Here is a 25,419-nt window from a genome sequence, read left to right as displayed (position 1 = left end):
CTGGGGAGAGGTTTGGGCCAAGGGCTAGGTGAAGAAGGGACAGAGGTGATGGGGGGGATTGATTTGTTTCCAGCAGTCCCTTCCCCTCGCAGGTCATGGCGGGGTGGACAGGGGCAGGATTTATACCTGTCCTGGGTTTATCTGCACGCACAAACACACACACACGTGCATCCCAAGGAGCCATTGAGAGCACGTCCCAGGCATCCCCAAGGAAGCGAAGCTGGTGAGCAACCGGCACCCATGCAGCTCAGATTCCCATCCAGGAAGCCGGGATTTCCCGCTGATCTATCTAATCCGCTTCCCTGGCTCCAGCCCACCCTGCTCAGCTGCCAGGGTGCCATCCTGCCCTGAGCCCTCCCTGCCCCGGGGACAGCCCACAGCCCACGGGTGGGTTTTGCAGACACTTGCCACCATGGCTTCTGCCCTCTCAGGGGTGCCCGGTCCCCGTCTGTCCCCCAGCATGGCAGCACCACCCCCACCTCTTCCCTGAATTTAAAGCAAAGCTGCAATTTAGTTGACAAGCCCGAGCAGGAGCCTTTTATCGAAAAAAAAAAAGAAGGAGCTGATGGAAGGGAAAACCGCCCTCTCTTTATGCTGCCATCAAGACTTGGGTTTCCCTTCCCCCAGCTTAATGACTGCACCGAGGCACCCGCCTTAACTCCTGCTTGGCCAACCTGGCGATGCCACAGGTTGTGCGTGGCCCCAAAATGAAGACGATGGACCAGGCAAGTACATGGACCACGTTTTTCCTAGGCTCGTGCTTTTCAGCAAGTGCTCAATTTATACAGAGATTTTCTTTTTCTCCCAGCCCCTTGTGGAAAGAGCACCAGGGAAAATGTTCTGGGGTCGAGCGAGAGAGACAAGTGGCTTTTCTGCTAGTCAGCACGGATGATAGATCACGCTCGGCAGCCCTGCTGATGGAAACCATGTTTCTGGGCAAGAAAAGGATGGAAACCGTATTTTGGGGAAAATAAAAGGTGCGAGCTGCACCTGGAAATGACACGTCCAGTCTGCACATCTGGGGGATGAACATCTCTGAACATCTGGGGGATGCTGGGAGGCAGAGGAATGGGGCCGGAGGTCCCATCGGGTCTCCCCGCATCTCTCCCGGTACCACACGGGGCAGGTCCAAAGTACATCAAAAGCTCCTCAACTTCATTTAGGTCAGGGCCTAATGGGATTAAACACGACGTGAAGATTGGCTCCCACAGTTTGTTTTGCAAGGGGCTGATTAAAATCAAATCCTGGCCCCTAATGCCATGACTTTTATTACAATTACAGACTCGGCAGCCCCACACGGAGAGTAACAACGTCGCGATATGTGTCCAACCGATACAAGGTGTTGGGGCCAGGACAGCGGCGGGGAAAGATTTGGGGTGCTCCTCCCTGATGCCGATTCCAATGGGATGCTTTGGAGGACGCCCAGAGCTCAGCTCTGTCATTTGCCCCATCCTACAGCACCGTACCTGGGGACATGTCCCTCCTGGTCCCACCTTGAAGCCACCACAGCCACCGAGGGCTCAGGGCATGGCTCGTCCCCATCACGGCCACCCTCTGCCTGGGTGCTGCTTGGGGTGCTTTGGAGCACGGGCTCCCTAATATCCCCAAATTAACCCTTGGATAAGGTGAGACCCACGTCCCAGTCCCCAGCATCCCCGTCCCCACAGTCCTCCCAACGCTCTCACCTGCCCAGCCCGCATCTTCAGCATCCATTTCCACCGTCACCTCCTCCTCCCAGGTGGGCGTGTGGGTGGGCACCAAGGATGCACGGGTCGCCTCTGCCTTCTGCTCATCCCCTCTGCCGGTCTTACTGGGAGGAAAAGGAAGGCAAAACAGGCCGGTTACTGGGTGAGGAAAGGGAATGTGTTAGCAGGGAGCTGGGCCTGGGAGAGGGATGGGCCCTGTCCCCGCTCGGTGCAGCTAACGGCGGCCAGACACCCTCCCACCACCCTTAGCAAATCGCCGCTGCGCTGGGGGTCCAGGGCCGGTTTTATTCCCGGCTGCGGGATCCTATCAAGCCCCCAGTGATGGGGTTTGCAGCCCCTTTTATCCAAAAGGCTGTTTCAGACCCCGGAGGCTAATTATCTGGCTGTATTGATGAAGGGACAGGGAGGAGGCTGCTGGGAAAAGGAGAGAGAAGATTGAATGTTAACGACTGCCATCATTAAACTCAGCACATAACAAGGCTGAGCAATAATTACAGTGGCGTTAGCAGCTATGGGCCCCGGGTAATTCTTCATCCCTGCTGGTGCAGGGCCATCGGCATCAGAGCTGTTTTGGGGTTGTTCCTGCCACTTTTATCAATTAGTCACGAGCTTGGCTAATGATAATAGTGCCCCCCTCCCCCCCCAATTAGGGGGGGCTGGCAGATCTTTTAGGCAGCCTTCTTGAGACACTTGGTGTTATCGTGGGAGTCCTAAGACCGCGGCAGAGTCCCATTGCCTGGTGACGTGGTGACCTCAAGTCCTCTCCATCCCCGATGGTGGGTTGAAGGGGGACGGTGACGTGGCATCAGGCCAACGTGACACAGATGCCCTAGCCCTGTCAACGGGTTGCTCTGGATATTAAGATGATAAACTGTCCGGTGCTGGCTCCTCCAGAAAAGCTCTTGCTGGAGCAGAGCCAGAGCAGCTCTTAGGGAGAGGTTACCAGAGCGCTGCGGTGACTGAGAGCAAACGGTGGCACTTTACCACCCCCTGAGAGCTGGAGACCCCGGCTCTGGGGGAAAGGAGATGACAAAGGTCCTTCCAGCTATAAGGTGAGCTCCAGGTAGTGGTGGGACCAAGCAGGTTCATCCCAGCCGGGTGGAAGGATGCTCTATGCTTGCAAGACCTCCATCCCCTCTCGTTGCTGAAGACACCAGTCTAATGGACCCTCAGCCATGCTGCACGCCGTGTCCCGTGCTCCTCTCCCATCTCCCGCGTGTCCCCTTCCCACCGGAGAAGCCCACCTGCATCCCACAGGGATGGAGCCAGGCTGGCCAGCTCTGGCAGGTGGGAATTAGCATCGGGCTGGCACCGTTGTGGAGGGGCTGGAAGAAAATTGGCTCTCCAGTAATGAGCTCTGTGGGGGATTGCTCTACCGGCAACGTGCTCAGAGTCCGAATGAAGCCAGACCTGGGCTGGGGGGGGTGGGAGGAGGAGGAGGAGGAGGAGGAGGAGGAGGAGGAGGGTGAGAACTGGCTGCTCTGGGCCCCCTTCATAATAGCCTTGCCTAAGGATGAGAGAGCATTCAAAAAGAGCTGTGAAGTGGGGAAGGGAGGGGAGGGGGTAGGAAACAACCCACCACAGTACAGCACATGGGGATGTACTTCAAAATCAAATGAATAGGCCGGGGGGCAGCAGGAACAGTGGGAAGTGGAGATGGTTTGATGTCTCCTCCTCACCCCAGTCAGCTCCAGACGGGCTGGCGGGGCAGGCGATGGGGTCTCCGGTGAGCAGGGGCTGCAGACAGCTGCCCATGGGAATTGCATGCCTCGGGGCAGGACATGACTGGGATGGACCAAGAAATGCTCCTCTGATGCTCTGCATCCCTCCCTGCCTGCTCCAGGGCAGGCACTGCACTCTGCCGTGCTATGGGGATGCACCAGCCACCCACCGCTGTGATAAAAGATAAAGATAAAAGATAAAGACGGCTGCCCCCAGGGAGTTATTATACATCAACGTCTCAGCTACGGCGCTTGGGGACAGCATCACGCAGCCATCCTGCTGCGTGTGACACCCAGGTGCCCAGCAAAGGGCTTAGCAGGGCTGTGCCCGGCCCCTGTAAATATTTATTTAGCTGGCATTATAAGTTATTATCTCTACAGGGTGAGTTATTGCTCAGGACTGACATCCCTGCAGAGGCAACGCGGTGGTGCAGGCGCATCGCTCCCGGGGAAGAAAAATCCCATGCAGCACGGCCACGGTTCGCAGGACTGATATTCAGGGTGTTACTTATGCGGCGGTTGCAGGATCCGGCCCCGGGGAAAGCAACGCTGCCCGCCGCCACACAGCCCCACTGCACTCGGTGCTGAGCTTGGGGGGCTCAGGTGGAGTTTGGGTAAATAAATACAGATAAATAAATCACAGAGGTGTAAGCAATTTCTGAAAAGGTTCAGAAGGAGAAAGGAAGAATTGTAATTCCTCCTCTCCTTTGAGAAACCCAATTTTTACGTTGCTCCTGACTCTCTAACCCTGGGGTGGTCCATCTTCACCCCACCATGAGCTAAGCCGCATGCTGGGGCGAGGAGGGGACCCCCAAAGACCCCTCTTGGTCCCACTTCCCCCCTCTCCCGCCTTGCTCTGGGGTTATCGGCTGAGCCCCTGGTTTATTTTGGGCCACGTTGCAGAGCCAAAAGGCTTTGCTTGCAGGCACACCCTAACCCCTTCCCAGGCGGAGCATCCCACCCGCACCACAACCAGGACCGCTGCCTGCGCAGGCAGACCTGCAGGCAGGGGGACATCGGAGCCCCCATCCCCCAGGCTGGGAGCAGACGGCGCATTCAACAGCGACCTTGAGTTTCTTCTCTTGGCGCTGAAAAGCAGAAAGGAAGAAGCGAGGAGGTACTTGCACTCGCCCGCGGTACTCAATGGAGAGGAGAAGCCGGCCAGAGCCAGGCGCTTTTGTGCCATTAATTGCAAACACACCTGGCTCCGGCGCGCCAAGGTCATCCCTGCATCCCGCCGGTCCAGGAGCAATTTATCTGTGCACACGAGGGAGTGGAAGGAAAATGCAGAGCAAACCCACGGGTGCCCCTGAAAGCAGGGAGGGGGGATTTGCTCAGCATTCGGAGGATGAGGAGCAATGCCAAGCCGCTGCCAGGTCCCTGGAGCATCCCCGGAGGAAGAGCCCTGTCCTCTCCCGGGCAGAGATGAACCAAAGCCCGTCGGGATGCTTGTGCGGGCTCTCCTGCTGCTCGAGGTCTTTCAGATTCACTCGGCTAAGCCTTTCCCTCCCCGATCCTCTGCACCGAGAGCTGGAAGCGATGCACACAACTATGGAGCGCCACGGGATGCTGACTCCAGGCACGAGCGACTGGGCACAGCCACAAAGGACTGGTGCAAGTGGTATTTCTCCCCTCCTCCCATCCCACTCCTGATTTTGGGGGTGATGCTCGGGGTGCCGGCAGTTTGAGCTCAGGCTGGCTCCGCCGGTGGTACCCAGCCGCTTCGGGGGGATCGGCTGCCGTCAGGTCCCTACCAGCATATCCACCGACCGCTTCTCCTTCCCGTCCGTAAAAACCCACCTTTTAACTGCAACATGCTACTCTCCTTTAAAAGCAAGTGCCCTGAAAAACAATAACTGATTCCCTTCTGCCTTGGCTCCCTCACTATGGTTACTAAAAGGCCCCTCATGTGTCCTGCATCCCTAATACCACCCTCCCCTCCCCTCCATCACTCCCCCGTTACCATGGCAATGCGGTGATGGAGCGGCACCAGAATGTAAAGAGAGATGCAACAATCACACGCCACCCTCGTGCTATCATTTAGGATATTGATGTTTAAATCTCCTGAGATTATCTGGGTATAATTGGTTTATGGAAATAGAGGCAACTCCCGCGGTGGAGTTACTCAGGCTGGCGGGGCGGAGAGCGGGTCCTTGGCATGGGGGCGGGTGGGAAAGAGGGGAAGGGGTGATGGAAGGTTGGCATTGGGGGCTTCCAGCCCACGTGCCAGCTGGCTTCTGCTGGGCTGCAGGTGCCAGCCAGCCCCAAAAACCCAACAGAGGTTGCCCCCACGATGGAGAGCCGCATCCCGCCTGCCCAGGGAGCCTCCGGGTTGTCCGATGCGGCTGGTGCCGGACACCGTGGAGAAAAGGTGCACTGTGCCACACCGACAGACCTTGGGACCCCCTTCACCGTGGAGCTCGGGGTTTCTACATGGGAAAACGCCCGGCAAGCAACAGTTTGCTTTACACGCTTGCAGAGAAGACGTTTCCTGGCTTTCACAGCCCCAGTGGACAAGCCCCTGCCCCGCTTCCCTGTCCCCTGCCATTGATGCACCCACTTGGGTACCAGCGTGCTCAGCCCTGCCCCGGGGAGATGCCCCGGAGAAACCAAACTCTGCAGGCAGGCGATGCTCTGAAGCCACCAACAGCTGCTTTCTCCCCCCTTTTCCAGGGAAGCAATGCTGAAGCCTCTCTGCCTCATGGAAGGGCTCTTTGGGATCACAGGCTCACCCCGCAGCAGCTTCGAGCAGAGCAGCCTCCCTCTTAACACAGACCAAAGCATGACCGGCTAATTGAGTCCCCTGGCACATGCATAATGCACGAGGAGCCAAATTCTCCTTACCCAAGCATCCTGTTTTATTTATTAAAACACTCTTTTATTTATCGTGATATCATCTCAAAACTCAGGCAGCATTACCCTGTGGGTTCTTTGACATCATTTTATACTTTCAATATTAGGAATGCTTTCTTCCCTCTGCCCCAGCGAGCCAAAGCACCCTGTCCCCTGCCTTCCCCCATCTCAACGAGGAGTCCCGGCTCCTCTCTCCGCACCGAGCATCCCACAGAGGTGACGCTTGTGCCTGTTGCCACTAGAAAGGTTTCCCCCCCTCTGTGGGGCTTGCGAAGAGTTAATAAAAGGGTGACAGATCCTAAACCCTTTCACTGCGTCCCCACGATCTCCGTTGTCCCCCTTGGTGGATGCTGGCTACTCACACAATGACGTATGGCCATGGCACCCGGCCCTCCCGCGTGGCCGGCAGGTTGCTGGCACCGTGGAGTGTGACGGTGATGGCTTCCTTCCCCACGTGGGCCACGTGTCCCCCACCAGCCGCTGGTGCGTGCCTGGGCTTCTCCTTCCCGGCAGGGGACTTGGATACCTGCTGGGAGCAAGCAGGAGAGACGTCAAGGTGGGGAGCGACTGGCCGCTCCTGCAAAGCTGCAGGCATGTCCTTGTCACCCAACCTCGTCCCCATGGCCCCAGCTCAGCGCTGAGAGCCTACATGGGGAACGTGATGTCCCCAGCACATGCCCATGACCCAAACTTGTCCCCACAACCCCTGTTTAATGCCGAAAGCCTGGATGGAGGAGAAGAAGCGAGGAGATGGCGTCCCCAGTACATCTCCATCACCTGAGCCTGTCCCCAACACCTTTGCTCGATGCTGAGATCCCAGATGAGGGAGAACAAGTTGGAGAGATGGTGTCCCCGGCACATCCCCGTCACAGCTGCCTCTTCCCTGTCCCCAGTGCCCAGCTCTGGCTCCACAGCTGGATGTCACCGTGCCACGGCAGGGCTACAACGGGTGCCAGGCTCTCTGGGAGGACACCCAGGAGCATGAGAACATCCTGCATGGAGTGAAACCAGCCTAGTGTCGCTGCTCAGTGTCGTCCCATGGGGGCCAGCTACACCCCGGTCCAACCAAAGACCTCAAGCCAAGTCACCAAAACAGGGATTAACCATCTAAAGTACTTCCATTTCCCCCCCACACCAAGTCCCCGCCACCCCCCCCGCTCCCCCTTCTCACCAGCCCCGGCATCTCTGCAATTTATAGGCACTCTGCAGGAACTGGGATCTCAGCCCAGTCCAGGGGGGAAAAGGGGAGAGCGCGGCAGCTCCCCCCCCTTCCAGCTCATTAATTCCCACCAGCTGATGCGATAAGGAGCAGCAGAGCCGCAAGCTGCCACTCCTTACCCACGGGGAGGACCGTCCCTTCACCCATCACACCCCGTCCAAGTGAGAGACGGCGCCGTCCCCCACCGGCTGCATCCTCGCCGTGCCACCGTCTTGGGCGGCACGCAGCGTTAATGCATCTAATATCAGATAGTCCTGTGGCTACAAGGGGTTAAAACCCACCCTGCACCGCTTCAGACCCTGAAAAGCAAACCCTGCGTGCATCCTTCTGACCTCCTGGGGTTGAAGCAAGAGCTCCAGCCCAGCAACCACCCCGCGGGCTTCTCAAAGCCACTGCCTGCAAATCCCCTCCGACGCGTGGCTTTGCCTCCAAACTCTGTAATGAGGGGCTGGTTCATCCTAAGCCCTCTCCCTCATCTATCCCGAGGCTGCCCGGCTGCAGCAGTGATGGGCTTGGCAGTGGGGAGGTGACCTACCACCGTGGAGGATAACAAACCCAAACCTGAGGATCGCTTGTGGGATGGAAACCTGGGTGCTCTGATCAGCAGCAGCCCAGAAAAAACCCATTTAAATCAGCTTCGCCCAGCCCCTTATTTTTTTTGCTGTCAGCTCAGAAGCCATCTGGAGCTTGGGGCTGGGTGCTGGGGACAAGCTCGGCATCCGTGACAGCCAGAAAGCGGCACTGAAGGAGCAGAAACACAAAAGCGGGGGAGGATTCCCTGACCTGCAGAGCGGGTGGAGGGGATGGATCCCAAGCCCACCCCGGCTCCAGCTCCATGGCAATTATCCCCCAGCCCAGCGACATTGATGGAGAAGGGAAATTACAGGGTTACTTGACCTGATGTGAGATGATACCCCTCAAGTGATGCCTCCCACAGGCACAGGCTCTCCCTGCTGGCAGCCAGAGCTGTCCCGCACCCTACTCGAGCACCCAGCTCTCCCTGCACCCCCAAGAGCAGAGCACAGCAAGCCTTGACACCTTCGCAAGGCTTTTCCAGAGAGGAAGGGAAAAGGGGGGGGATGTGGAAGAACATAAACACTATTCTAAAAAAAAAAAAAAAAGAAAAAAAAAGCACGATTTTGCCCCATCCCGGCATCAGCAAAGAGGGCAAACTGAGGGATGGAGCTGAGGGAAGGAGGAAAAAAAGCCCAGACCTGGGTTTAAGACCCCTTGGGCTGTATCAATACAAGCTGGATCACTGAGGGAGGGCAAGGATGGCCGAGAGCTTCGAGGAGGCAGGGTGCCGGATTTGTAGGCAGAAAGCACGCACGGGTGTGCAGGCAGGGATGCTCTCCCTGGAGACCCCTCTCTCCTTTCAAGAAAACATCTGTTCAGGCTCCGGCTCTGGAGTTTTAGTGAGTATTTGCACCCCAAATACTCACTAAAAACCCAATCCAGAGGAATTCCAGCTGGCAGAGCCGGGAGACAACCTTGTTTTGACTTGCACGGACATCTCCGAGCTCGCTGATGGAGATTGCTCTGGGGGACTCCAGGACCTAAGCTGTGACGCTAGATCGGTGTCCCACACCACACCCTTATTTAGAGCTCCAGATGACTATTTTGGGACATTTTTCTATGTGTTCCCTATTTTCTTTCACATTCCAGACAACAGAAACAAGTTTCTTAGTGCACATCTTCATACCCGCCACTTATATTTACATCTCCCTGAAAATCCAAGTAGGTTTTACTGCTAGCGATGGTTACAGCATGATAATTAGTGAGGGGTTTTAATAGAAAATTCATGAGCGGTTAAGCTAAGTAAAACTCAGCAGGAGAACAAAACATTTTAAAAATAGCAGATGTGAACAATGCCAGGCTTTGCAGGCAGCCGGTACCCAAAACCCTCAGCAAGGCTGTGATTAACTACTGAAAAAAACCCCAGTCACTATTCAAAGCCAGGAGGAAATTCAGTATTTCTTCCAGAAAGGAGGGTGCCTGCGGTTCCAGGTAGAGCCCACGCTTGTTTTTCAGCTCTCTTACTCAGTAGGAAGAAAAACTTCTCCGTCCCTGCCAAACCAAGTGCTCTCACTCAAGAGTTTGCAACCTGTAGCTTGCGGAGGTGGAGAAAAAATAAAAGTTCCCATGTCCCCAAGGGTCTCAGCTGGGGACACCACATGTTTTAAACATTTCGAGGTCCTTTGGAGCATCACCTACTTCTGCAGAGCATCTCACACAATCCACTGCCCTGATCCCACACAGCACCTTAACCCCAAGACACCCTTAAAGCATCCTTAACGATGATTATTAATTATTCACACTGCAATGTTGCAGGGAGCTTGATTAACGGTGCCTGAGCTGCCATCATCGTAATTTGTTTTTCTATCAACTCTTTATCATCTCGAAAGAAGCACTGGGGCCGGGCGGCTCCTCTACAGCAGCGCTCAGCCAAGATTAAATTGCTTCTGGCTGCGAGCTGACAAGACATAAATAGCCTCAAGAGCCCGACATTTAGTTCGGGGAGGACAGCCCGGGCCGGGAGCCAGCAGGGACCTCCAGGCATGGCACTGCGGGGGCTCCTCCATCCCACCTTGGTCCCTGTCCACAGCTGGAGACCACGGCTGCATTTTCCCTCTGCCAGAAGGTAGGTGCTTGCAGGATGCTCCTTGAATTTTGATTTCGCCGGCACGCTGGCCGGCACAAGACCAGAGGTGAGTGCCTGGGGCTGTACCCCTGCAGCGTTCACCTCCTCAACCCCGAACACAGCTCTGCCAGTGCTCGCTGGGATGATGTGCCGCTGAAGACACCAGCCCCTGCCTCACCATGGAAGGACTAGGGCCCTCCTGGTCCTTCGTAGTGAGCCCCACAAGCCCCCCAGCCCCAGCTAAAGCCAGGAGCGATGCTGCCACGGGAGCGGGGATCCGCTCCTCTACGGTGGGAGCGTTCGCAGCCCCGAGCTCCTCCCTACCCCTGGCAATTTATGAGCGGCTGTTGGGAACGTGTCAGCTTTATCCTCCTCCTGAGACTTCATAAAATAATAGTAGGCTCCGTGAGCGAAGATGGACTGGGGCCGGTGTGAGTTTTCCTATGTGATGTCTCCCCAGGCTCCTTTCAAGCCTCCTTACGGCAGCTAAACACCAGCAAGCCGCTTCCTCTCCCCCAGCAGCCGAGAGGATGGGAAATAAAGTGCCACTTGGCTTTAAACAAGCAGCAGGATCAGGCCACAGGTTACACCTCCGGCGCTGTACCATGCGGGGGCTGAACATGAGGTAGGGCTGGAGTATGGCCAGGACATCCCGGAGCCAGGTCAGCCTGAGGATGCGGGGTGCTCAGGTGTCCCTTGGGGCATCCCAGCACTGATCCAGCCACCTCTCAGGCCTGGACCTCAGGGCTCTGGGATGTAAGAGCACACCAAGAGCCCCCAGGACACCGCAGAACATCTCCCGGTAATGGGGGCGAGCAGCCAGCTAACAACCGATCGGCTCCATCGCAGCAGCGAGCAAGCACGCACCTCCGGGCATAGGGGAACTGGGATGGGGAGGGGGATTTTACACGTCGTCAGGCAGCAAAACGCGCTGACATACGGGCTTACAGCAAGGACTCGGCGGCTGATGGGTGAGTGGATGCAGCTGCTTCGTCCAGACCAGCCTTCGCCCAACATGCTGCACGAGGGACAATTTTGCATCCTGAACTCATGGTTTTCTGAGGGTGGGAGATGCGTTGCATCCCAGCTGCCCCATGCCTTGCTGTCCCTGTGTCCCCAGGCTCCGCGTCGGTCCCCGCAAGCCGGGGGTGTTGGGGTACAGCGTGACATCCCACATCCGTATGGGTTCGCACCTCCCCCCCCAAGCATCACGGCTCCTCGTCTGTCTGCCCCGCTTTCCAAAGCAACTGGAGCCTTGGCGCTAATCAGATTTGAGGCTGTGAAATCTCATTTGAGGCTCTATTAATGCATAGCTGGCATGACACAGGCCCCGGCCTGTCTCCAATGAGCAAAACAAGGAAAGCAATCTAGCCGGGAAAAATGCATCTCCCGGAACAAGCTCGGGGGAGCCGGCCAAACACAATTACAGTTAAAAGGAAGATTAAAACAGTATCAGCACTCTTCTTCCTCCGACTCCCACTCCTACCCGGGGGAGAGGAGCACCGAGCTGCACCGACGGGCATCCCCAGCACCGTGGTCCTTCAGGAGGGGATGCAACTGCAGCGGGATGCTCTCCCTTCAAAGCAAAGGGCTTTTGCACGTCGCCACAATCTCCCTGCATCGGTGGAAGGCACGTGGGCTCATCCACGCTTTGCTGGTGCGGCACGGGAAGGTGTTATCCTGCTGGGTCCAGCTATGGACGCTTTCTCCCTCTTTGCTCACAGTTGAGGTTTTCCTCCCCGACGACTTGGAGCTGCTTGGGATGGGACGGGAGGAGAACACAGCCCCCCTCTAATGACACCTACACTTAGCGTCTGACGGAGAAGCCCTCGCCCTCGAAAAATAGCCTCTAGGATGACACAGAGGTGGGCACGCAAGGCAAGGAACAGCCATCAGCTTCCCGAATGAAAGGAGCCGGCGCACACATGGTTTCCATTTCTAGGAGCTAGGAAGCGTATCCTCCCCCCTGCAAAAGGCTCCAGACGCTGGCAAGCGCAGCCCAAAACACAGCCCTAAGATAAACAGCCATATGGTTGGAGAACTTCAGCTCCACCAACGGCCCGAGGCAGCCCGAGCTCGTTTTTTGAAGCCAACCCAATTGTATTACAAGGGGTATTTCCCAACACCTTCACGCAGCAGGTTCAAACCACCCTCCAAGGAAAAACACCTGAGCGGTTAAAGCCCTTTAGTAGGTCCCCAGCAAAACAAAAGCCAGAGGAAGAAAAGCGACGCAGGAAAGCAAACACTGTTTTATTCATCGTTTCATCCTGCCAGCCTCAGCTCTCCCCGCTGCTCCAGTAACCCCCATTGCTGCAGGCAGACACTGCTGCTCTGCTCCCATTTCCCAGTCAGCAGCGGGGACGGGGGGATTTTTTTCCTTGGATTCGGGCTGAGCTTGATATATTCTTCTTATTATTATTTTTAAGCAAGTTGTTTCCTCGAGGGGACCCTGCGGGAGCTCATTAGAGATCACAGGGCAGTTTCGGGGAGCCGGGAGGGAGGATGCTCTCCCCCATCGGCAAGCAGGGATGCCGACTCCGAGCCGATTTCCCTGGGGAGCCCCATTGCCGCTGGCCGGGAATCCCTTTGGGCTAAAAATTGCCAAATTCATTTTCCTTCCATTTATGTAGAAAACTCCCAATTCACCTGTCAAATAATTAAATGGGCCGGCAGCCCAGCACCGCCTCATCTGCTCCATTAGGAGAATTTTACACTTTCTATATTTATCAGTGGCACCAGTGCAATTGCCCCCCCCCCCCCTTAAAAAGGAGCAATTTTCTCTTTTTAACCCCATTTGCTTTTCTCATCAATGCAGTTATTTGACACTTAAAGGGACATGATGACTTAAATTGCAGGAATTAGAGCTAGCAGTCGCTCCTCCTGCTTGCGTTCCCTCCGAGCATCCAAAGAATTTGTGCTCTACAGATGAGCAAATCAAGAAGCAGCTTGGAAAACCTCTTGAGGATCTCTCTTCTCCATCTTCTCCAAGATTCTGCTGCGGTTTAGCTGAGAAAATGTGACTTGCCGCTCTGCCCCGGCCCATTTCCATGCCAGATCTCCACCCGGGCAGGGAGAAGCATGCGGAGAACGGGACTTTTGGACCAAGATGGGCAGCCTCAGCTCCTCAACGTTATGATAGGGGATATCACTTCCTTGCAATACATCACTAGGAACATGCATTTTCACACCCCAAAATATCATCTTTCGGTAAATCAAAGCTGTGCAAGCAGCACCCCAAAGCCACTTGCCTCAGGTCCCCTTTTGCTCCCAGCTCCCTCCGGCACGGATCGGGGACGATCGAGGGATCCCGAGAGCCAGGGCGCTGCTGGAGGAAGGCGAAGTCCCCGATGAACCCATCAAGGCGCGCTCCTCCCTGGGCTGACAGCTTTTCAAAGCCCTACAAATTGCTTGCCGGAGCGGCATTATTCATCTCTCCCACATCCCCGGGCGAGCCCTGCCGGCAAAGTTTGTTTTTCAGACTCATTGGGCTTTCAGCGAGCGGAGGCAGCTCCAGCCCCTCACCCTGCCGTCAGGGCGGCGGGCTGAGGAGAAGGGCTGGACCCCTGCCACCTTCCCCATGACAGCCGCTGTCATCGGGATGAGTGATGGATGAGCCGGCCAGGGGACAGACAGGAGACACACGCCATCCATCACCCGCTAACAGAGACCTCTGCCCCAGCCCTGGCACTCCAGTGACGGGAAGACAGAAGCTTTTAGCCACCATCATCGCTCAGCGAGATGGGGCACGTCGTGAGGGTATCCGCATCCCGGCGCGAGCATCCTTGCCCTGCCCCTGCAACCCCGCTCCCCCTCCTCCCCCCCCAAACGCGGATGGACAGAAATACAATTTCTCAGCCCCAAACCATCCCCCAGCCCCTCGGCACAGGCGGATGGTTGAGCCAAGCTTTGCAATCGGGTCTGGGTTTGATTTGAAGCGTTCGGGAGAGGCCAAGGCTGGGCTCTGCTCCCCACCAAAAAGCAGCAGAGCTAGCAAGGTGATTCCGTTCACCGCCTGTCATCCCCAGCTGAGCACGGAGGAAGGGGCTCCTGAGATACCCCCTGCATGCATTAAGGAAACCTGTCCTGGTTCTGGCTGGGATAGAGTTAATTTTCGTTCTAGTAGCTGGTATAGTGAGTGTTACATCTTGGATTCAGTAGGAGAAGAATGTCGATAACACGCTGATGTTTTCGGTTGTTGCTAAGCAGTGTTTAGAGTAAGTCAAGGATTTTTCAGCTTCTTATCCCCAGCCAGCGAGAAGGCTGGAGGGGCACAAGCAGTTGGGAGGGGACACAGCCAGGACAGCTGGCCCAAAGCGGCCAGAGGGATATTCCATACCATAGGATGTCATGTCCAGTATATAAACTGGGGGGAGTTGGCCTGGGTGCAGATCGCTGCTCGGGAACTAACTGGGCATCAGTCAGTGAGTGGTGAGCAATCGCATTGTGCATCACTTGTCTTGTATATTCCAATTCTGTTATTACTGTCATTTTATTACCATTATTATTTTCTTCCTTTCTGTCCTATTAAACTGTCTTTATCTCAACGCATGAGTTTTAGGGTTTTTTTTTCTGCTGATTCTCTCCCCCATCCCACTGGGTCGGGGGGGGGGGGAAATGAGTGAGCAGCTGCATGGTGCTTAGTTGCTGGCTGGGGTTAAACCAAGACAAAGCCCCAGCCTGACACCCCCCCCCCCCAAAAAAAAAAGGGGCCAAAATTAGTCCAGCTGTGGCTCAGGCTCCCCCGGGTCCCTGTGCCTGAAATATACTCAGTGCTTGAGGATTCACTGCTTTACTTTCTGATTCCTCCTTAAAAAATAAAGGTGATCTTTATTCCTGGGGAACTTTTTTCGCTCGTCCCTGTGATTTATGTTACACCAAGTCACTCTGCACCCGCACACGCTTTGCTAGGGAAGCTGTTCAGCTCCATGGGGAATCCAAAGGGATAAAGCACAGTGTAAATGGAGCTGGGAGTAGTTTTGGTCCCAATTTTGAGACCTGTTGAAGCTCCATAAGAAAGTCACAGCTGGCCTTGCACGGCGTGGATGGGATGTGCTTACCATGGGAAGCACCAGCTGCGTCTCACCCAGCTGCCTGATACCCCTGCAGCCTGGTAAACAAGCAAGACTGAGCAGGAACACAAGCTGTGTGCCAACCCATTTGTTTGCTGCATGAAAGGCTGCGATTCCTTGTACCCTGACAGCAACAGATTGCTGTTTTGGGATGGGCGCCGTGCTGCCAGCTGGTCCAGGGAGACTGGAAACAAACCATCTTCTGTGGGCTTGCAACCAAGTCCAACTGCCAAGGAGATCTCCAAAAGCTGGCTTCTTCCCCCCCCCCCAGCACCACGTAGACCTGCTGGAAGTGAAATGAGAACGGTTCCCAGAGGAAGGGACCGACTTCTGCTGACTTGGGGGCTTAGCTGAGCCCTGCGCTCTGCTGCAAAGTCCCCAAGGGTCCTGGTGAGCCCAGTCCCCTCTCCTCCATCCCTGCCAGGCTGGGGGAGGAGGTATCCCTGGGGCTGACAGCTCCAAGGCTCAACTTCAGCCATCCTGGAGACAGAGAGATCATCCGTAGCACATTATCGATCTGCTCGGTGCCATGCCCGGGTCCTGGGACAATCAGGGAGCCGTCTGGCTCCGCAACACGCGCGAGGCATTTGAACAGCCGGCAGAGCCTCCCGCTTCGTGCCTAGGAATACATTATCTGCAGGTTGCGGTGAGATGAGAAAAATCATTATCCCCGTGCCTTGGCCTTTCGGGTGGAGCTCAGCACCCATCCATCAGCCCCATTGTCCTGCAGATGAGATGCTCGGCACGGAGACTGCGTCAAGGAGCTGGTCCCCCACTGGGATGCGCCCTCATGCCTTTGCCATTTGCGAAAGCAAACCAGAATGGATGTGATGCCTTGGCATCCGGATTTCTCAGGACACCGGTCCAAGCAGCAGCCCTGCGACGGGACCCCTCACCCCTCTGAAGTTGCCCCTCTCCATGCCCCAGCATTACTGACTCCCCAAACTATGGATCACCCAAGTCCCGCCTGAATTTAGGAAGAAATTTAGGCTCTCAAACGTCAGTTTAGGGTTCAACTTCACCATGCACCGCAGCATCAACATGGGATGCTTTGGAATGCTCAGATTCGGACCACCAAGAGCCAAAACAACTCCAGACGGACAAGCATCTCCCACAGCTTCAGCTTGTTCTGGGCTGCAGCGTCCCAGGAGTGCTTTTGGAGATTAAAATGCCCTCCCAGCTCCACGTAGTCCATCCCCCTTCCCCATAACCCAGCACAGTTCAGCTACCCTCCAACACATTTCCCATCATTCCAGCCCTCTCAGGAGTGTGTGTGTGGGGGGGGCAGCATCTCCCCCCTCACCCCCCCACCCCCCCACCCCTCTCAGCTTTTAATTTTTAAATAAAAACCATCCTGGCAAATACTTGCCGGGTGACGTCAGCAGCAGGTGATTTATTGCATTCCCTCTGGGGGCCCAGGAGCAAAATTGCATTTGCTAATGCCTCGCCTTACGCCCCTGGCCCAGCTCCGCATCCCACTCCGCATCCCAGCTGATTGCTATCGATTTCCGCAGCTCCAAAGAGTTTCCGTCTAGACATTTGCTGAGCAAACTCAATCAGGCCTCGCTAATAAACGCTTCTGGCCAGTAAATTTTCGGCTGATCAGGGCGGGGATGGCACATCCACTTGAAAAATCAAGAGAGGCCAAGTGCTGTGAAGGGCGAGGTGTTGCTCCAGGGTCCTGAGGGTTTGCAATGCTCCGCATCCTGCCCGCAAGCGCAAGGAACAGGCAGCTGCCCTAGAGAGCAGTTGAGTAGCTCAGCAGAGCTCGAGCACCCCATAACTCCTGTGAAACACACGGACCGAGTCCCCCAGAGCCATCAGCGACACATTTATCCAGTACGAGGGAAAGAGCCGAGGCGTGAAGGGGTCCCGCAGCAGCAGCCAGCCCCCACGCAGGGCACACTGCAGGGGAGAGGGATGCCAACCCAATTTTTTACCCTATAGCCACACCGACGTAGTCACCAGGACCGAGAAGCACGTGTCCAGCGTTGAGGACATCCTTGTGACTGCAGCCCGTGCACAAGCCACCACCTGTGGAGTCCCTTGTCACCTCTCCACTGCAGAAGCCCTTAGCTGGGGGGGCTGAGTAAGGGCTACCGGTCCCATCCCTGAGCCAGCAGCATTTGCCGGTGGCCCGCAGGCTGCAGAAGACCTTGCCATCAAGCCCACCGTCCCCAACTCTCCCACCAGCCCAGCTGGAGGACATGGGGGACTCCCTGGAAGGAGAAGAGAGCCCAGAGGATGCCTGGGGAGGGTTCATGAGATCAATCCCGGCTCCGGTGCTGTAATCCAGCTTTCTCAAGTGATGTTTTCACAGGTGTATGAGACACCTCTGAGAGCAGCATAGACAACATCTTCATCGACGGACATGTTATTCTTACAGCAAGATGCAGGAAATGGAGCCCCTGGAGTAAGGGTTGTCTTTTTTCCTTTATTTAGACAGCTTTTAACACAGCTAAGGAAAGAGAAATGCAGCCTCTGGGACCGCATTAGCCCTGCCCTATGGTTTCTGCAGTTTTTAGAAGTCTAGATTTGAGCTGCAAGATGAAATATTTAAGATGTGTCAGCCCTAGGTGCCTGCAGACGGCACTTTAAGAGCTTCTGGGTGACACCATCCACTGCGTGGGGACAGGCAGCTTGCAGGGCTGCCTTTTGGTACTAGAAATGCAAAGTTTGATGTCTCATTCCCCCATGCCCACGATCAGGCTGGGGATGCAATGGCCTGGGAGCAGGACCAGAGCCGGTACCCAAGCTGAGCTGGGGCCAGGATGGAGATGGCCGTGTCCCCTTGCACCCCTCCATCTCCTCTCCAGCACCGCAAAGCTCTAATGGCAAACTACTATGACTAATAGCATTTTGTTAATAATTTAGGATGACGTCTTCTCCACCGGCTGCACTCACCTGTGCTGGCGAGGAGGCCAGATCCGGGCTGTAGCCTGGCGAGGGGAGATAGAAGCTGCTGCAGCTCAGCGGTCGCCTTGAGGCAGGCACTAAGGAAGAGGAGGAGGAGGAGGAGGAGGAGGAGGAGGAGGAGGAGGAGGAAGGATGCTCGTCTGCTGAGTCACCCTGGAGTTCCGGGGAAAAGCCGAGCACAGGGTCAGCCTGCAGCCTCTGGGGGTAAGAGAAGGGCTTTGGAGACCCAGCTTTGGGCTCCAGCACCCCTTTCCTGGTCCTCCCAGTGTCCCCCGTATAATCCCGCCTCTCCATCCCAGGGAGACCCCTCTGCATCCCAGCTCCACCCTCTAGTACTTAGGCTCAGGACCTCACCCTTCAAGGGCAGAACTTCTGCAAGAAATAAATAAATAAAAAGCCCTAAACCAGCCATAACCACCCCAACAACATTTATTTTTAAATTTAGAGACCACCCCCAACCCCCTTATCTCTAAGGATTGCTCCTACCACAGCCCCAACTGCCTCGGGGTGGGGAGAAAAAAACCCCTCTTTTCACTTCAAAAATTTCTTTATTAGTAAGTTTTTTAGCAGCCTAGCCCTCCCTCCATCCCTCCATCCTTTATAGGGAGCACCTACCCAGCTCCCAGCTGCCTCTGATGGGGACGGGCTGCTCCCAGCCCTTAAAAGAGTGGGGCAGAGTGATGATGGGGAGTTTTACTGCTCCTGGGGGTCTCTGCTGGAGGGGCTGTCCTATACTAGCTGGGAAGGTGAGGGAGATTTGGGTGAGTTGAGCAGATGAGGTGGAGACTTTAGTCCTGCTGTAAGTGCTGAGGGTGAGGTCTGGGGCAAGCTGTAGGCTTTGTGCTTGGTGGGGAATGGTTAATGTTGCGTTGGACTATGTTGGGGTGGGCAAAGCCAGGTGAATACCCCATAAAGGATCTTTTCCTAAAGCTCTGAGCATGACTTGACTGCAGGACCTTCTTTACTGGCTTTGCTTGGGTGGTTTCTGTCTCACCAAGACCCTGTCTGCATCTTGAGCTTGTCCTGGAAAAAGAGGGTCCATACCTTTGGTAGCAGGCAGGGGATGGCACCAGGCTTCTACCTAGCAATGCTGGGAATGAAGGAGGGGAAACTGAGGCAGGGCTGTGCTCTTTACCAAAGACACCCCTGGAAGCTCTAGAGACCTCTCCCTTTTTGCTTTTACTCCAGCTGGTGCCTATGTGGGGCCATCTAGCTACTGTAGGGCCAAATCCTGCCCTAAGCAGACCGGTCTGCTCTTGTTTTGCTAGAGCATAGGATCTCTGACCCCCAAAATCTGAGCTCCCCTACCTTGGGGGAGCAGGCATGGCCCTCGGTGGGCAGCGAGTGGTAAGCGGACTCGGGCGTACTGGGTGAGCGGCTGGGGACGGAGATGTCCAGGGGTGGCGATGCTGGGGCTACGCCTGCTGCTTGCTGGTCCTCCTCCTGGGTGCTGGGGGAGAGTGGTGGGGGTGAAACCAGCGTGGCGGGTGGCCGGTGCTCATGCAGGGATGCGGTGAAGGCCAGTCGACCACAGTGCATCGCCGGCTGCTCGCTGCCCACCCTCAGCAAAGCCATCACGGAGCTGTAGCGGTACCAGTCCTCGTCCTTCCTGGCGGAGAGCTTCATCCGGGGCTGGTTGGTGCGGGGGTAGATGGCGAAGAAGGCTTCGCCCACCTGCCTGCTCCTCCTCATCCTCTCTGCCCTCCCGGGGAAGTGCAGGGCCTCGATGCGGAGCCGCACGTCGTGGTCGTTGTCGTTCTTGCAGAAACCTGCTGGGAGCGGCGGGGGGTGAAGTCTTGCTTGGGAGGGTTGGTGGTACCAGGAGCATCTCCTGGACTCATCCATCAGCAGCCCTGGTTAGCTCTGCTCTGCGAACTCTAGCAAACACGTTATCCAGCCTGGATACATCTAGATCTTGGGTGGGGGGTGTTGGCATCGTTGGCGGTGTTGGTCCCGTTCTCCCAGCTGGATCTGCTTCATCCACCCCACTAAGCTCAGGCAGCTTTGACTCCAGCTCAAAGTTTTGCTGCGGGGGTGAAGGTGTGAGCATGGTGTAGGGGTTTGCAAGCCTGAGACAAGCTGTACTTGCTGTAGAACCACGCTCCTGGGTCACCCCCCCTGCCAGCCCATCCCCATGGCATCCAGCCTCTTACCTCTGGGCAGGATGAAGGTGAATTTCCTTCTCTGGAAGGAGTAGATCTGGTTGAGGTCGCTCTGCTCGATGGTGTCAGTGGTGCCGGTGCTGCTCTGGATGACCTCCCCGCTGTTGACGCGGAGCCGGACACCGGCACTGGAGCCCTGCAGCAGTGGGTTTTCCACAGTGAGCCGCAGGGCGTAGCGGCCCCGCCGGTTAAACTGGGCGCTGACCACCTCGAACTCGAAATCCAGGGTCTTCTCCTCAGCCTTCAGCCGGGAACGCTGCAGGGTCAGGGGAATGCGAAGCTCCCCTGCCTTGCCTGCCATGGGGACAGAGGTGGGATCTGGAGATGTGTCCTCCTTGATAACAGGGACCTTGCAAGGTCTCTACCACGGAGCAAGCCCTCCTGGCAGCCTTTCTGAGCCAAGCTGCCTCTGCTGCCACTCTGTCCTTCCCCTTTCCAGTGGGCAAAGTGCCTGGGGGTGCCTCTGGGTACCCGTTGGCTTCACAGCTTTCAAAGGCAGCAGCAAAAAAGGAAAAGAAATCCCTGTTCCTGAAAAAGCATCCTTTGGTGCTGCAGGGAGATGCTGAGAGCTTTCCTGCCCCTGTGCAATGGCAGGGACAGGGGCTTTGAACTCCGGTTTGTTTGCTGGGAAACCAGGTAACTAGATGCAAAGCAGTGGCTGCCTTCCAGCAAACCGCCCGGTATATCCAGGGTGATGCCGAGCAATGCAACACAGAGGTGTGGGGGATGTGCGCATCCCTGCAGTGGGGAGTTGATGGCTCCTCGAGCCCTTTTCCTTGGGAGATTCGTCACAAAGGGGTTTCCTGGATGTTGCAGAGTCTCCAGGAGATGCTGGTGTTGAGTACGGTGTAAGCCGTGCTAACTGCTCCCATGTGTTGCTGACGCCCGTGGGACAATTCTGCTCCTCCTGCACCCATGGGCTCTTTGCTGCATCCCCTGCTGATGGGACTGGGCAGCTGAACCTGCAGCTGTGTTTTGGTTTGTCTCTAAGGCAAGTTTTTAGCTGGGTTTGCTTGTGGCATGGGGTCGGGCAAACCAAGGGAGAGGAACGGGATGAGCCTGGGGAGCAGTGCTTGGCAGTTAGATCAGCTCCCAAAAGGGATGGGGGCATTCACCCACTTAATCCTAATGCCTGGTAATTTTGCAGACAAGACCAAAGCAGAAACTGCCCCATGACTTGAAGTGTCTCTAGAAAGCAAGCAGTTGAAATGTTGTGGGTTTTTTGCTTGGTTTTTTTTTTACATGCACGGCTTGGACTTGTGCGTTCGCAGTCTGCCAGCGAGCTCGCTGGGCTTTGGGCACCGAGAGATGGGCCCAGAGCTGGGATTTCGCTGCTGCAGTGAGGGCTGCTGATGTCCTGAGCATCACCGTCGGGCTGCAGAAGGGAAATTGGGGCTGGGGAGGTGCCGGCATGCAGGTCGGGGTGATGACCTGAGTCAAAGCTGGCTGCAAAGGGGTTTTGCTCCAGGTCTTTCTTCCAGCTCGGCATTACATGGACTGCTTTTTCCCCATGCAGGAGTGCGTGTTTCTGGCTGGTGCAACTGGAGCTGATCTCCCTGCCTGCTAAACCCGCTGCTGAGCCAGCTGCGCATCCGGAGGTTAGTCCCACCATGGATATTTTGGGACTGACATAAAGGGGGTTGATGGTCTGGGGTAGGCAGGAGCTGGAATGACACAGTCTGATTCTTGCTGGGAGCCCCCTGCCCTGTCACATCTCATTCCTCCATCGCTGCTGAGAATAGCACGTTCCCACAGCTTTCGGGATGTTTCCAGTGAAACGTGAGCTGGAGCTGGGCTAGCAGATGGCCCTTTTCTAAGACAGATCCGCACTCCATCTAAAAAGCCACATTCCAGTCTCTTCATGCTGGTGCAAGTTTGAAACAACAAGATTATCCTCGGGGGGGAGCGGGTTGGCAGATAAAACAGTATCTGAGACCCTGGGGCATAAGACTTTTTTTTTTTTTTTCCCCCCCCTAGTATGGGAGCAGCCCAGGGACCTGCCAGGCATCCAGCCAAGACCTGTGCCAAAATCACTGTCTCCAAGAATCCCTTTGGCAGGATGCATGGGGATGTGGATGGACTCACTAAAAATAAATAAAATCACTAAATAATAAATCCCGGTGTCCCACACCTTCCTGATGCTTCCAGGGAGGCCAGTTGTACCACTTGGTCCTTCCTCAGTTTCTATTTTGGAAAAAATACAGAGTGAACTCTTGCCTTGCGGTACTTACTGATCCTGAACACAACCTTGGCTGATGCATTTAACCTCCTGCCATGGAGAGGATGCTGTGGAGGTCAGGATGAGGATGGGAGGGAAATGGGTCATAATTTGGGGGTACTGGGTTGGGTTTAAAGCAGAAGAAAAAGGTGCTCTGTGTGGTTCCAAGCTTGAGCTGGTGAAATGGGGGGGTGGGGTGTCATTCCTCTGCCAGTCAAGCCTGCCTGGAAGAGCGCTAATGTCTCCAGTGTGCTTGGAAATGCTGACGGCTGGATTGCTTCCTTGAGAGGGCTGAGAGCATAAATGCTTTTAATGCTGTCGGACGAATTGCTGGTTCTTTCCCCTGACGGCTAAAGACTGCTCAGTGCTCCCAAAGCAGAGCTGCGTTGGAGCAAGGTGGTTTTTCTCAGCTGAGAGCCCAGAGATGGTTTGAATCGAGTGTGTGATGCTCATCTGACCTGTTTCACCTCCAAAACTGTGGCAGACTGGGTTGCTAGTTTCATCTGGAGATGTCACCTTTGTGCTTACGTGCAGCTGGGACTCGCTCCGGCCCCCCTTGCACCCCCATGCCGTGGTGGGGACCCTGGGCCACGGAGCTGGGCTCTGCTTCCCTGGGGCACAGCAGCAGCAGGAGCAATCGTGGTGATCAAATTGGTGCCTGTGTGAAGGATCCCACCCTGGTCTTCAGCTCCCGAATGCTTCCGAAATTTTCCTCTGCCTCAATTAAAACCCTGCCAGGCTCTAATGTGGGGAAATGGGAGCTGTTTCATCCTTAACTAGCCCGTTTAATTTCCTTCCCGCCCTTGTGCAAACACATTATGGAGCCACTGCTAATGACAACATCATCAAAGACTAATTTTCCTGTAATCTGAGGCACAGTTCATTCATGCAGCGTTTTCCCAGCTGTACCAGAGGTACACGTGTAGCAGGTCTGGAGCTGCCACCTCCATCATGTTAATGTGGCACAGACAAACGTGGGGCTGAAACCCTTCCTTGCCCCCCCCCCCCCCCCCAACTTTAGTTCCAATTTCCATGGCTCTATTGGGAATGAGGTTGATTCATAGGACAGCGTGAGGTCTGTCTATTTTGGCAGCCTGGGGATTTTTGTTCCGTAAAATGAAAGGTGGCCTTTGGTTGGAGCTCTGCCTGTGTGATGAGCTCAAGGTTTTGGGCCTGGAAAGCTGTGTAACAGTGATGAGAGCAGGGTGTTTTGGCCAGAGGTGGATTCCTGCTGTCCTTAGCTCTGTCCCTCCATGTAAAAGTCCTTTCCCTTAGGGAAGGGTCCCCATGGGCACAGTGAGAGGCAGTGATTTGCTCGTGGCTGCTGGGTTGTACCTGAATCTCAGTGCTCCAGCTGCTTATCCAGTGTCACAAGATCAAACAGGTTCAGGACATCAATGCAGACAAGGAGAGGACGCTTCTCCAGAAGCAGAAAAGGGATTTGGGAGAGACCTTATGTAGGGCAGAGGCCAAGGATGCATGTAGTGAGGGGCTTGTGGTGTCAGAGGGGTCTCTACACCCTGCAGCTGCTGCTCAGGACTGGGAGAGGTGTAAGGAGCAGGAAAACCATCCCATCTCCATGTTTATCCAGCACAAGCAGCAGCATCTGGGGATGCCATCGAGCTCCTGGTTCACCTGCACCTTGCAGGGTTCTTCTCAGTCTGGTCCCTGCTGCCTACACTGCTGCTGCCTGAAATGAGGGCAGCAAATCTTGGCAAGGTATACTATCAGAGCCTAGGTGGGAACCACATATCCAAGGCTCGTGGCTGGTTTCCCAACAGGCATTTTTGAGTAAAAAATGCCAAAGTGCTGGAATAGCAACTTTCTGTAGGGCATTAGGGTGCCTTGAGATGTTTTGGTAGTAACAAAGCCCTTCCAGGGCTGGTGTGCATCTATATAATGATCACTTTGCTAAGATCAGGATGGACATCGCTGGAATATTTTGTTTGGGTGGGGATGGGGACCCTGTGACTCTGAATTTCAGCCCCTTCTATCTCTACTTAGCCCTTTCCCCAGTCCCTTGGCTTTCCCAGGAAGCACTCTTGGGATCCAGCATTTCTTATTTAAAAACAACCCCAAGGAAGGGGGGGGGTGGGGGTGGGTGGGAACCAACCCTCCCTGTCATTTTGTTTGGCATTGCCACAAGGTTTTGGCTAAAAATTAAGCTAAATCTTCAACCTTGATTAATTTTCCTTTGCTCCACTTGCTGTCACATGTGGACTGTGTGTATGTTTGTCCAGATTATTTTTTTTTTTTTTTGTAAACTGCTGTCTCCTGGACTATGCATCCCCCAGTTCACACCCCAAGATGTTTTGCATCCCTTTCCCACCTCCTCCAGGCTGTTTCTTACTGCTGTGGGACTGTCACTCTGCACCCATAATGCTTGCTGTGTGAGCCCTGGGCAGGATCCGGCCACCTCCGAGGGACTGCGGGGCGGATGCTCTGGTGATGTCCCCAAACCAGGGACGCTTGTGCCCAAGCTTGCACCAACCCAAAACTTGCCTTCCCTGTTCCCACCCCTCCCAAGTTGCACCGGGTGGGGGCAAAACCAAATAAATCTGCAAAATTTGGGCAAAGGATTGGGTTCAACTGATTTACACCAGTAAGGAGCTGGCCCTTTGATTTACCCCAGGAAGAAGCAGAGATGTTTGCATCCCATGGAGGGGGGGACACACACACACCAGCATCTCGGTCCCTGGGCTTCGAACCCCTAAATCTTGGCATGGGGGGCGGGGGGGTGGAGGGAGCAGCCAAAACCCGCCGGAGAGTTGGGAAGAAGGGGGCTGGGTCAAGCTGCCTCTTCTCCCGAAAAGCTCTGCCTAATCAAAGGGAGAGCAGAGCACGGGGTTGGTTGTTTTTAATTTTCTAAACCCCAGGGTGGCCCCCAGCCAAGGCCTCCTGGCGATGGAGGGGA

General features: G+C 55.5%; 1 protein-coding gene across 1 annotated transcript in view; it reads right to left on the bottom strand.

Moving 5' to 3' along the window:
- CCDC33 (coiled-coil domain containing 33) overlaps positions 1–20,588 on the bottom strand; it is a 45,058-nt gene extending 24,470 nt beyond the window's left edge. Inside the window, exons 1-5 of the mRNA XM_049812482.1 lie at positions 20,279–20,588; positions 19,434–19,894; positions 18,114–18,323; positions 6,643–6,806; positions 1,686–1,810 (exon numbers count right to left, since the gene is read on the bottom strand). Of these exons, the coding sequence (XP_049668439.1) occupies positions 1,686–1,810; positions 6,643–6,806; positions 18,114–18,323; positions 19,434–19,894; positions 20,279–20,588 (1,270 nt within the window). The remainder of the gene's footprint in view (positions 1–1,685; positions 1,811–6,642; positions 6,807–18,113; positions 18,324–19,433; positions 19,895–20,278) is intronic.
- Positions 20,589–25,419: the final 4,831 nt, after the last annotated feature.

The sequence above is a fragment of the Accipiter gentilis genome, chromosome 10 (assembly GCF_929443795.1).
Source record: "Accipiter gentilis chromosome 10, bAccGen1.1, whole genome shotgun sequence".
Classification (NCBI taxonomy): domain Eukaryota; kingdom Metazoa; phylum Chordata; class Aves; order Accipitriformes; family Accipitridae; genus Astur; species Astur gentilis.
This window is presented reverse-complemented; position numbering and strand designations above follow the sequence as displayed.